A 12,808-nucleotide genomic window follows, 5' to 3' on the forward strand; every position below is an offset into this window, starting at 1 on the left:
CAAAACAGGAAAGTGAGCTACTTTCGTCCATGCACGGCCTAACATTAAAACTACTGAGGTCTCCCCATAAATCATTTACTTAATGCTTGTATTTTTTGCAGGGAATTTTGTCAAATGTTGTCTAATGTTAACGTGATGTTTCACCTTTTTTATTTGTTTAAATTTCCGGGAATTGTTGTATATAGTACGTTACGGGCACCAAATAATTACATACATAAGATTGTCAAATGAATAAACAAACAAACAACATTTTAAGCCAAATGCTTGAATGGGGTTTTTTTTCTAGCGCCCGTCGGTTCATGATGACGTAGATTGTAGGCGTCCTTGCTGTCTTTTGTGTTTATCTTCAGCTCGTAACAGCTATCAACAGGGATACGTGGATGGATACAGCGTTAACGTTAACGATTCGTGCGCCTCCCTTGAATATGGACTGGCAAACATCTTAAATATCAATAAGCTGTGCATAAATGTAAAGATGAACAAAGGGTGGCTGGAACTCGAGAGTGACCCAGGTAAGAAATCTCGACAGGAGAGTGGAGGCTATACAGCTAACTAACGTTAGCTTCCACATAATTTGATAGTGGTAGCTACAGCAGCTAGCGTTAAATTAGAAGGTAACTTTACTGTAATAGAAAACTGCAATATGGTTAGCTAGCATGTTGATTTATACTGGCGTTAGCGAATTAACGGAGTAACCGACGGTGAGTAGCTAGACCGTCTAATCCATCAGTAGGCTTCCTGGCTAGCGGTCTACACAATACCCACAAAACAAGTATTTAAATGTGTGTTTGTTTGACATTTTCTGGGAGAGGTAACGTTAATGGGTTTACCGAAAGAAGCTGGGAGTATAACTAATGTCACAATATGGACTGCTAATAGTGAGTTAATGCTTAAATGCAAATAATGAGCTGCAATTCAAGTAACGTTAGGCTAAGCAACGTTGTAGAATTTTAACATAGTGTGAATGTATAAAAGGCAACAAGCCCGAGTAAGAGAGATTAATTAATGAAGGTGTTATGTAGTTGTTGCAACATTTCAGGTGTGGAGCGTGCAATTTTAAGGAGTTCCAGAAAAACAACACAGTGCTAGCCTTATATTTATCTTCTAATAACGTTCTTCATGTCAGTTGTTGAACCTTAAAATTAAAGGTTTTGTTGTCATTTCAGGACTGTTCACTCTGCTGGTGGAAGATTTTGGTGAGTAGCTCATATTAACCTTTTAAAGTGCACCAATATGAATTTTATCCTTCTTAAACCCCTGCAAGTGAAGTTGGAAGGGGCATTAACTATCACGCTTATTTGAAAACTATTTTGTGTTTTTCTGTAGGTGTCAAAGGTGTCCAAGTAGAGGAAATATATGATCTTCAAAGCAAGTGTCAAAGGTATGTAGCTTGGAACCAGTCAGTGATAGGCATGTCTCTTTGCATGTATCCAGAGAACTTCACTATCTATTATGCTCAAGCTAATGGCTGAATATCAATAGGGGATCTAGTGTGGTTGTGCCTCATCTCTAACACAGCTTTCTGTCACTTGCACCCTGTGGGACTTTGTGTCTTTGTGAAGGTTTCGATTGGTGAATGAATATTCTTGTTGTCAAGCGTGTCTCAATTCTACAGTGCACAACTGATCAGATTTCTGAAATAGGATATTCAATGAAGTTTCCAAATACCTACATAGAATGCCCCGTTTCTCACAAAAAATAATAAATTTGAATCCCCTGACAACAGACGTTCAAATAATTGAATAGCAATGGAATACTTAAATGTCAAGGTTTACTGCATTTTTTTTGCCAAGGAATTGCCAAGAATTTCTTAGACTGACTGAAGTATAATTTTAACTTTCCAATTGGACATTGTTGTTCCTCATTTCAAGGTAATGCAAATGGAGCCTGGTGGAATCATCAGCAACCTTGCTGGAAAAGAAGCTCAGACAACAGAAAAATATCTATGATGGCCCAATGTGGTTTAAAATTTCCTCAGGGATTTTGTAAATGTTTGTGTAACTTTACCGTTAATCGTAAACGTCTACTTTATTTCAGGGCATTTACCAATAGTGTTCTATATGGATTGGTATTCCATGAAAATGCATTGGTCAGTGATATCTGTGCTTGACTTAACATCTCATGTCTCATAATGAATCTAGTTGGCACAAATGCAAATTTATGGTTAATCTCATTTATTGACAACATCCAAAAGCGTCCCATGCATTTTTTGCTTTCATACCAAATTATGGACCACTGTCTTGGACCTTTATAAAATTCACCATTAAAGTATACCGCCCCAGATGTAGTGTAGTACCATGAATAGTTTCAGAGATGATCACACCAGTCTGTGTTGAACATGCCAGGGCAGCCTGATTTCAAAATTCAGCTTGGAATGGTGTCTATTCCTCAAAGCCTCACAAGATGCAAGTGTGACCAAAGCATAAGCTCAACACAGCTGTTCAGGTTTCCCACCTGGTATAAAGACATTAGGTTTGATTTACCTCCTTCAAAATTGTATCAAAATTGAGCAAAAACTAATGCACAGCCTTTGGCAATATCTGTTCATAATGTCCCTCCTCTCAGCCCTGTCTATGGCTTCATCTTCCTGTTCAAATGGATTGAGGAACGCCGGTCCAGGAGGAAAGTTTCCACCTTGGTGGATGAGACCTCTGTCATTGATGAGGAAATTGTTAATGACATGTTCTTTGCACATCAGGTAAGGGTCTATGTGATCACAGATTATTGTAATTATTGATGTGATATCACAAGTCTTTGGATCAGTGTTTATAGAACAACAGAGGTATTTTTTAAGTCATAAATTGTAGCAGATTTCTTGGGGACTTTCATGTTTCTTGAGCAAATCTGATTCAATTAATAGTCAAATTAGTCCATATGGTATATCATATAAAAGCAGTGTTTTAAATTCTGGTCTGGATTAAAATATCTTCTAATTTTTGAAACCACAGTTTTAAAACACAAAATACCTACAGTAATAATAAAAGGATCCAAATGATCAGTCTTTTCATTTTGATAACTGCAGAAAAGCATATTTAACTATCCCCGTGACCAATGTGTACAATATGTACCCGTTTCTGTCAATCAGAAATTGCAATGTAATATCACAAGAGATGGTTCTGATTTGACCCTAAAGGCTAGCAGACCTAAATATTTTTATTATAGATGATCCGGCTGTCATCTTTTACAACTCTTCCTATAAGTAGTTGCAGTCGGCCATCCATGTAACATGGCCATGTAAAATGGATGATCGGTGACACTCACAAGTATACAGTTGAAAAGTAAATTACTTTAAGTTACTGTTCAACTAATTGGTGAGAATAAGATTATGAAAATCATAGCTGAGCAATAGCTGAATTATTTGGGGACAGCTGTAAATTTGACTGTTCTGTTGCTTCTACCGCAAAGGTGATCTTAATGAGATGCTTAGTCTGACTTGGACTTGCTCGGTGTTGATGTTGCCATTTCTGCTTCTAGCTCATACCAAACTCCTGTGCCACCCACGCGTTGCTGAGCGTGCTTCTGAACTGCAGTGGGGTCGAGCTTGGCACCACCCTTAGTCGCATGAAGGCTTTCACAAAAGGCTTTAGTCCAGAGGTAAGACATTTCTCTCTTTATCTCTCATCTTTCACACTCGCTCATGAATGTGTGGGAATCAGTAGATTCTCTGTAGAGACATTTGATTTCACATATTTTTAATGCACTGTTGTCAGTTTAATTTGATAGTGTGCCTTTTATTTACCTTTCCACCATTTATAGTAAACCGTTAAATATTTGTAAGAGCACAATTATAACCTTTATGACTGCTGTTATTATTTATTTATTTTCTTCAGGAATTAGTTAAAAGATGTAATTAAAATCATGATTCAGGGTTCTCAAGGGTACCTGGCTGACTTTTATAGCTTGACTGAAACTTGACTGATTTGTCTGAGAATCAGCTCTCGGAATTATTTTTCTTTATGCTGTCTCTCATACCTATGTTTAACTTTGATTTTTCTTCTTCATTCTTCAGAGTAAAGGATATGCTATAGGAAATGCCCCAGAGCTGGCCAAAGCACATAATAGCCATGCCAGGTAGGTTACAGTTAGTGGCTCATATTCCTATGTTTTGTTCCTATGTTAAGTGTCTCTGGTTATTAGAAAAAAACCCTCAGACACATGATTGCTCTGCCTTGCTTTGGGAGACCGCAGGCTTTGTGGAGTCATCAGTTTCTGAAGCCATTTTTTTTTCTTGTTTCTATGGAGACCGGAGCCCAGGCACCTGCCGGAGAAACAGAATGGGATAAGTGCAGTGCGAACCATGGAAGCCTTCCACTTTGTCAGCTATGTCCCCATCAAAGACCGCCTCTTTGAGCTTGATGGGCTCAAGGCATACCCCATTGACCATGGTAAGACTCCATGCTAATATAGAAACCAGTAGCACTATTCTTACTTTGTCACACTAATTTGTAATATCACATTGGCTGCAATGTAAAGCCAGTCTGCCAGGGAACCATAGAGAACAAAAAGAAGTTGTCTTAAAGGTAAAATGTAAGTAATGTTGTAAATGGTATATGTTAGGGCCTTGGGGAGAGGAGGAGGAATGGACTGATAAAGCTCGGCGGGTTATCATGGAGAGGATTGGACTGGCCACTGCTGGGTGAGTCCTGAACCAATTACTTCAAGTAATGGTGATTCAGTGTCTACACACACTCTCCTGGACTCATTCGCACGTCGCTGTCCCTCTTGTTTTTTTCAGTGAGCCGTACCACGACATCCGCTTCAACCTGATGGCAGTGGTACCCGACCGCAGGATGAAGTACGAGTCCAAACTGGAAATTCTGAAGAGGAATCGCCAGACTGTCCTGGAGGGTCTGCAGCAGGTCAGGAGTCTCATCAAAGGCAGATCTAATTCCCACAGCTCCTTAGTGGCAGAGTAATATGTCAGGTCGCCTGTGGCTGTTGTTGAGCAAAGCTTCAAAATGGCCATTCCTTGACCAACACATGGAAGCAGTTGGATAGTTAAATGCTAAAAATATGTGAGACAGGAGGACTGGGTAAGAAGATAAGAGTCACATTTTTTATTAACCTCAAATTCAAAACATACAAATTAAAAATAGATTTATTGTAAACTCTGTTTGAGAACTTAAAGGCACAATTTTTCTCCAACATGAAACATTTACACTAACCTTCACTCTAAGCAACATTTGATTCTGTGATGCCTGGACAGACTTGTTGAGAATGTTGAGGGTTGTTGAAATTCTATAGTTTAACTTTCATCTTTATTACAGAAACTGTTTACTATTACAGTTGATATTCTGAAAACAGGACTTCTGCATTGCTGAAGAGTTTCCCCTAATAATAGTAATTTTATTTATATATCACTTTTGAAAAAATATAAGAAATATAAAAGCAAGGCAAGAAACCTAAAAAGTAAAGCATAAAAGAGAGGTTAAAAACAATTAATAAAAAGGTTGTTACATAAAGCAAGTCTTAAAAAAAAGTGGATTTTATGAAGTGATTAAAAGATGACACAGGAACTCTGATCCTCTTATTTTTAATCTAGACTTTGGAACAGCCTGCCTGAGGACCTCAGGCTGCAATCTGGCTCATGTGGGGTTAAAAGGTCTGTGATACAGCCTGGTGCCAGACCCATCTGTGCCGTAAAAATGATCAGTAAAATTTTTACCCAGTGTAAAGATGCTAAAGTGGGGGTGATGTGATCTTGTCTTTTCATTCTAGTAAGAATAGTACCTAGTGCAGTTCGAGACAAGGGAGGGACTAATGACTGAACCAGAGATACAGAGATTTGCAGTAGTCTAAGCAAGAAGAGATAAAAGCATGAATGACTTTTTACACACCACTAAAGGATAACTGCTTAATTTTGATAATACCTGTATTCCACATTTGAAAGAAACAGTATTGCACAACTCTCTTAACCTGTTCTTCAAAGCTTAAATTAGCATTAAAAAGACACCAAAGTTTCTTGCCACTTCACATTGGCAGACAGAGTATCTTATGCTTGCTGATAATATGTAGATGGAGACAAAATTGAGCCCTGCAGGTCCCCACAAGTCACGTCTATGAGGATGAGTTACCTATGGTTACTGAAAATGTCCTGTGAAAGAAGAAAAAAGCACTGCAGGCTTGACCAGACCCAGAAGATGGCTTTATGCCGAAACATTGTCAGTAAAAAATATTATGCATATGGAGCTAGAATGTGCGATGCTTTTTCTTGGCACTTTTTTCATGTGAGATTTTTGTGCCAGTGATCAGCACCTCATGAACTTTCTTTCAGTGTGGGTAACTTCCACACATCTGAAAATGTTCTGTCGGAAAGGTCGGAGTTGAACTGGTGAAGAGCTGTGTTTTTGCGGCCAACCCAGTTTCTGAAGTGATCTAATAAAACGGTATAGCCTACCGTATCAAAGGCCCCACTGAGATCTAAAAGAATTAAAATGGACCATTCTCTGGCATCTGCTACTAAAAGAAGGTTACTGTCACTCTCAGGAGAGCAGAGATATGGTGAACGTCTTGTGTATCTTGCCTTATTTGTTTTGAGGGCAGACTTGAAATGTTTTGTTGTTTCTCCAGCTGATCCGGCTCACCCAGCCGGAGCTTGTTCAGGACAAGAAGCAGCAGGACACTTCCGCTCCTGATGATACAGCAGCTGCTATCAAGAAAGAGGCAGATGCGGAGCCAGTTACATCCCAGGGGGCCGAGCAGGCTTCTTCAGGTACTGAAGTTGGCTTTACTCCCGCAGCCTTTTGATGAAATTAATCTTATTGTAAATGGTGTGGGGACTTATCTTATACATAAATAAATTGGCTCTGATTTTAGATCCAGTGGATGAGTCAGGAGTTCAATCCCAGTCTGCCTCCAGCCCTTCAGGCAACACTAAGATCATGGGCAAACCACCAATCCCCACCGGAGGTTCCCAGTCAGTCACTAGTCCCAACCCCATCGTTCAGCGCCTGCCTGCCTTCCTGGACAACCACAACTACGCCAAGTCCCCCATGCAGGTAGGAAGGGAGGAAGACTCCCCACGTAGTTGTACTTTTACCTGATAGTTTGTTTGGACATTGATTTACATAATTACGTCACACCTGTGCTAACAGGGAGGGGTGGAGCAAACTGTATATAAAGAGTCATTTTGAGAAAATGTGACTAAACTCTGATGAAAGACCGGGTGGGTCTGAAACGTTAGTACTGTGTTCATTAAAATAACTCATGTGTTGTTGCAAGAGCAGTGTGCAGAGTTCTCTTTACCAAATTTGATATTTTGCACCTGCACTAGGTCTAGTTAATGTGCGAATAACTACCTACACTGATCGTTTATTGAAAATTCTCTGTGATTGACAGGAAGAGGAGGATCTCGCTGCTGGAGTTGGTCGCTCCAGGATTTCGGGGCCTCCCAAACCTCCCTACTCTGACGATGAGGATGACTATGAGGATGATGATGAGGAAGTAACTGGTACAGCAGGCACATCCAACAGGTTAGCACTGCAATATTTGTATGGTCATCATTTCTTTGTATGCTTACTGTTGTGGTCTGACCAAAGGGAACTAATCCCTTTTGAATTGTTACTTTTATGGATTTAGCTCAATTAATGTTTGATCTTGTTTTGATTCGCTTTGTTTAGGTTTAGACGGAAGGCAAGTCTGCGTACACGATCAGGGCGGGTAGGAGGTGGAATGGAGAGCCAGATTGCCCTCAGTGTCCTGGCTGAGAAACTAAAGAAGGAGGTCCAAAGGAAAGATGCCCTGAATACACCCCTTTCTGTACGCACAGAGGGCCGCACGGGGGGCATCTGTATCACAGCTGCATCGCAGCCTTCCCCCACACCCAGCAACGAGAGCACTGACACAGCCTCTGAGATTGGCAGCGCCTTCAACTCCCCGCTGCGCTCACCAGCACGCTCCCAAGCTGCCACGCGCCCGTCCAGTCCGGTCGCATCGCATCTCTCTCGTGTGCTCTTTGGAGAAGACGAGATGTTGAGGCTAGACTCCAGACACAACCGTGCTGTAAGAGAACTGGGTCCCTCTGTCAGCATAGCCTTGCTACACCTGCAGGAGGACGGGGTCATCTACGCTCTCCCACCATCTGGTGAGTACGCTAATGATGTTATTCCCAAAGGGAGGTTGAAAAGCCTCTGCTGAAGGAAGTATTTGAGCTTATTGCATGACATTCTGACTACAGTTCATAGCATATAAATCTGTCTCGATGTTTACTACTGCTTGGGCTGATCTGTGTGAATATGAAACACACTACTGTTAGTTTTTTTTTATAGATTTTTACTTAACCTGCACAGGAGATGCTGCTGCTGATGGGACAAAGCGGCCTTGCACTCCTGAGAAGATGAAAGACAAAGAGCAAGGGGGCCATCTAGCAGGAGAACGGGAAGTGGTGAAGGAGGGAAACGAGGGACCATCGGTGGAAGTGAAAGAAGAGGAGGGCAAAGATGGATCTGAGGTCAAACCTAGCAAGGAGAAGCTCAACTCTGTGGAAACTGCTGGAGGCCACAAACCCTCTGGGGAGAAGTACTCTCCTAAAGTAAGTCCAGATTTTACAGAGTGTTTTCATCTGTACAGTGCTCTCTTTATCAGTCTGTCAAGAGTTTTTTCTTTCTCGTGTGCTCTATACTGCCAATTAAGGGGCTGTTGTTGAATTAGTAGACTTTTCTATTTGATATAATAAACAAATGCAACAGAGCTGTTCATATTATTTTGTTTCTTGCAGGAGTTGCTTGCTCTGCTCAAGTGTGTAGAGGCTGACATTGCCAATTATGAAGTGTTTCTGAAGGAGGAGGTGGAGAAGAGGAAGAAATATAAGGCAAGTTTTATTCACCTAGAATGATCATGTAAATCCTATATTTTTGGTGGATTTTTGTATTTGCTGGTTTTTAATCACAATGTTTTGACTTCATTTGATCAGATCGATGATCAAAGGAGGACCCATAATTACGATGAGTTCATCTGCACCTTCATATCAATGCTGGCACAAGAAGGTAAATCTCCCAAGTCGGAGATCTCAACCTCTTCGTCTTTTCCTATTTGCACTTTGTCTCCCTTTTCCCCTCCACACAACCACCTTTTTCTGAGTTTTATTTCAACTTCTGCAGTCTCACTCTCCTAAAATGGCAGATGTTAGTGTTTGATCGGTACACTTATGCTTCATCTCTGGGGTTCGTCTCCACCCACACCATACCAGGCTTATTTTTATACTGGATGCCTGTGCTACACTGTGTAGTCTAATAGGACTCCTGGCAGTCAAGAAAAAACTGTCATAAGTGTATCCCCAAACCAATAGTTGCAATAGATACTGCCCATGGGGAAGCACACGCAGTAATGCCTGAATAATGTTGAAATTGGTTCATTTTATTCTATAAGTCAGTACAATAAACTGCACACCCAACATCTCAATAATGATCTTCATCAGGAGTGATCTGGGGTGAGCCTCCAATAGAGATACTGACATATATAAGGTCTTGTTGTACCAGGCGTCCGTCAGTTATCAGCCTGGAAATAGAACCTGTAGGGGCCAGCTTTGGCAATAACAAGGTGTTGTACATACTGACAGCACTTCTTTTTCACTTTCTTTTTCAGACAGTGTTTTATACGGCAAGACAATTATCTGTAACAATATATTTAGTACTAAGACAGCATTCAATATCCCCCTCATGTAGACAAAAACTTGTGTACCTCAACAGCAATAAACAAGAGAAGGTAAACAGAGTATAGACAGATAGAGTATACAAACTCTAAACAAGAATTGGGGCCCAATTCATCTAAACTGGACGTGAACCAAAAGACACATAAGCCATATGTTGATTGTTTAGAATAATTAGGTCCAGTTCTTCCGAAGACTACGATGAAAACTAGTATTGAAACTAGGGCTGGGCGATAATTCAATATTATCGTTTATCGTCTTTCAGTGGAATCATATCGTGATGATATGAAGATATTTTAATATCGTGACACACATTTTTGCTGTCTAAATTGATGATGACAAGCAAATTTTACTTAGAAACTCTCATAAAATGAGGTATGGTAGGTATATTATTTGAATATTTCTGTTTTGTTTGACATCACACCTAACATTACCATTCGGTTCAATGAGATGAACATTAATTTGATTATTTAACGTGATTTTGCATACATGAACCATATCGTGATATATATTGATATCGAGAAAAATCCTTATGATTATCGTGATATTGATTTCAACCATATCGCCCAGCCCTAATTGAAACATTATGTTTATTGGGTAATCTTCTGAATAAAAATAATTTGAACATCATTCTGGCATTACTGTATGTGATTCCTAGTTGGTAGTATCTAATGCTCTACATAGTAAACATTTATCAGGACTGGAATCTTTTTAAGAGAACCTGTATGATATGTGAAATGCTTTGTTCCTAGTTTTGGCTCATTGCTTGTTATTGTGTGTTATTTTTGTAATTTCTTTGCTGATTTCTTCATTCTGACTGGTCTCCTCTCCAGGCATGTTGGCCAGCCTTGTGGAGCAGAACATTTCGGTGCGTCGTCGGCAGGGAGTGAGTATCGGCCGCTTGCACAAACAGAGGAAACCTGATCGCAGGAAACGCTCCCGGCCCTACAAAGCCAAGCGGCAGTGATTACAAACAGTTTTACAGTAACTCCTGTAAGTCACACCTGTAAGCACCGAGCAATCACTGCAGAGAAAAGAAATTGCAGCGCTCCCAAAACGTTCCCATAAAGTCTGTCTGAAAAGACTTTATTCTTGTATTTTAGTCACCCTCTTCTTTTTCATAAAATTGACCATGTGTTTGGTCACTTCTTTTATCATGTATGTATGTATGTACAGTATGTATGTATGTATGTATGGTTGTATGTTTGTACTACCATTTTAGTCTCAATGTAAATTTGCTTCTGTCCGTGCCACTACTATTTACAGTTTGTACATTTAAAATGAGCCATCTCAAACGTTACCAATAATGCATCTGAGTACTATTTTGTCTTTACTGTGTGTGGGATTTATTCACATAGAAAGATTTTCTCTACAGTCTTATGGTCATTAGATATTTGGTTATTATTCTTTGTTGGAAAATGAATTCCTGTAAAAACCCCTTCATACTTCAGTGTATATACAATTTGCTAACCTGAAAACAATATTTCCCCAACTGTATCCCTCACTGATGTTGTGAATGTTTTGACAAGGTGGGAAATGTGTTTTATTCATACATACATTTATACATAATTTCACTTTCAGTATATCCACTGCAGGTAATATAACAATAGATCAAGCATCTTTTAACGGCATCCGTCAATGGACAGTTTTAAACTCAAGAGGATGTTGTGCAAGACTTTGCCCTTTGGGATGCTTTTTTTCAGCGAAAGTCCCTTCAACTAAGATCTCACTCCTCAGATAAGGCTGTGAGAGGGCTGTTTGTTCACACTGTGTGTACGGCTTCAACTGTACATCTCTTGAGGTCCTGCAAATGAATAGCAAGCTCTTGTGTTATTTTTGTACCTGAAATGGATCTCAGAATTGAGTGGAGATTGTGTGGGTGTGTGCAGTTGTGTGTTTTGTACATATGTATCTGTTCATCAGCTCAGCATCACTTCTGTACAGTGAGCTCAGTTGGTTTTTGTGCTTGCCAATTCATACTACAATAAACTCAACAAAAATATCTTGCTCTGACTGATCCATATTTTTGAAAGTGTCTTGGGTTGACATTTTAAAGTGTTTTGTAATGGTGTTGACTGGGCTGTGTTGGATCCAAGGTTGCAGTGAAACAATAGGTTTAAAAACCGTTAACTAGTTAGATTGACATGTTGTGAGAGAGTTCTGTGGTTTTTGTGTAGTACCAGCCACGGTACACTAGGGAGAGCAATGACTCAGAGATGAGTAGTACCTAGCAGGGGATAATTGGCTGTCACTTGCTATGCTGGACTGAGGCCCTCATTCACTATAAATTGCACTTTGGGTTCTCCTTAATAGCACTATGTACTGGCATAGTGATGCTGAGGTACAAGTGTACTTACATGAATTTTAACTACCTTGAAAAAGTAAAATCTAGTATTTTTTGTGAAAGGCAATACTAACAGATTGCATTTTGCAAACGAATCCCATTGTTCCTCTTACAATTATTTTGATTTGTTGATTTACACATTTGAGACAGATTCATGGTCTAATCAGAAATGCATCATGTTGGCTCTTTATGCCATTGGCCTTGTGTGAAATACTGTACAATTTATTGTTTTGGTGAATAAAATATCCCACATGAATTTGATCTTCAGCTTACGCTTGTCATTCAAGTACTAGATATAAAACGAGACTGATAGTTTAACAACTTAAATCACACATTTTATGGCTGGATTCATTGAGCTAGTGGTACGTAACATGACCTCCATACACCTGTTACTAGCAAAATGGCATCATCATCAATTGCTCGTTTGTCAGAAAAGTTTTGACCTTATGTTGCAGGCCTGTTTGAAGCAAGCACTGGAGACATTTGAGTCACTTCTTATGCTGGGACAAGGTTGACGCTGATATGATGTAATCTTTATTAACCCAATGCCACTGCCACACAGACAGAGTGGGAGCTGATAAAACATCCTTTAGCCACTCAGCTTCAGTGGAGCAGATGCTTGTGTAGACAGTCGTGCTGTACTACTACTATAATGTTTGACTATTTGTGCTCTGTTCCTGTCAGAGAGTCAAGGACATGTGAAACTCACACATAGTACCCCAATTGTTACATTTTCAACCCTCCCCTATCCACTCCTTGTATTTGTACTGAAAATCATACTTCGGCCTATATCCTTTTTTTCCTGCTTCGCTATTGGG

The 12,808-nt window shown here is 39.9% G+C and overlaps 1 protein-coding gene across 2 annotated transcripts; it reads left to right on the forward strand.

The window, feature by feature from the left end:
- The first annotated feature begins 367 nt into the window (after positions 1-367).
- bap1 (BRCA1 associated deubiquitinase 1) lies at positions 368-11,409 on the forward strand. 2 transcript variants are annotated; one of them, XM_071532116.1, is made up of 17 exons: positions 368-512; positions 1,167-1,196; positions 1,327-1,381; positions 2,566-2,698; positions 3,475-3,594; positions 4,010-4,071; positions 4,243-4,385; positions 4,558-4,636; positions 4,736-4,859; positions 6,571-6,712; positions 6,817-6,998; positions 7,339-7,472; positions 7,620-8,083; positions 8,289-8,530; positions 8,717-8,809; positions 8,912-8,984; positions 10,480-11,409. In XM_071532116.1, the coding sequence occupies exons 1-17, from the start codon at positions 476-478 to the stop codon at positions 10,611-10,613; spliced, it is 2,247 nt and encodes a 748-aa protein (XP_071388217.1). In that variant the 5' UTR covers positions 368-475; the 3' UTR covers positions 10,614-11,409. The 2 variants fall into 2 exon arrangements, with proteins under 2 accessions (XP_071388217.1, XP_071388218.1); XM_071532117.1 differs by having other exon boundaries at positions 8,292-8,530.
- Positions 11,410-12,808: the final 1,399 nt, after the last annotated feature.

The sequence above is a fragment of the Centroberyx affinis genome, unplaced genomic scaffold (assembly GCF_046629955.1).
Source record: "Centroberyx affinis isolate AG114_WGS23_722 - 3 ecotype Tasmania unplaced genomic scaffold, CSIRO-AGI_Caff_v1 ptg002163l_1, whole genome shotgun sequence".
NCBI classification, from domain to species: domain Eukaryota; kingdom Metazoa; phylum Chordata; class Actinopteri; order Beryciformes; family Berycidae; genus Centroberyx; species Centroberyx affinis.

Coding starts and splice junctions, on each gene's coding strand:
- bap1 (XM_071532116.1), top strand. CDS start 476: ATGAACAAAGGGTGGCTGGAACTCGAGAGTGACCCAG. Junction 513..1,166: donor GGAACTCGAGAGTGACCCAG/GTAAGAAATCTC, acceptor TTGTCATTTCAG/GACTGTTCACTCTGCTGGTG. Junction 4,072..4,242: donor GCACATAATAGCCATGCCAG/GTAGGTTACAGT, acceptor GTTTCTATGGAG/ACCGGAGCCCAGGCACCTGC.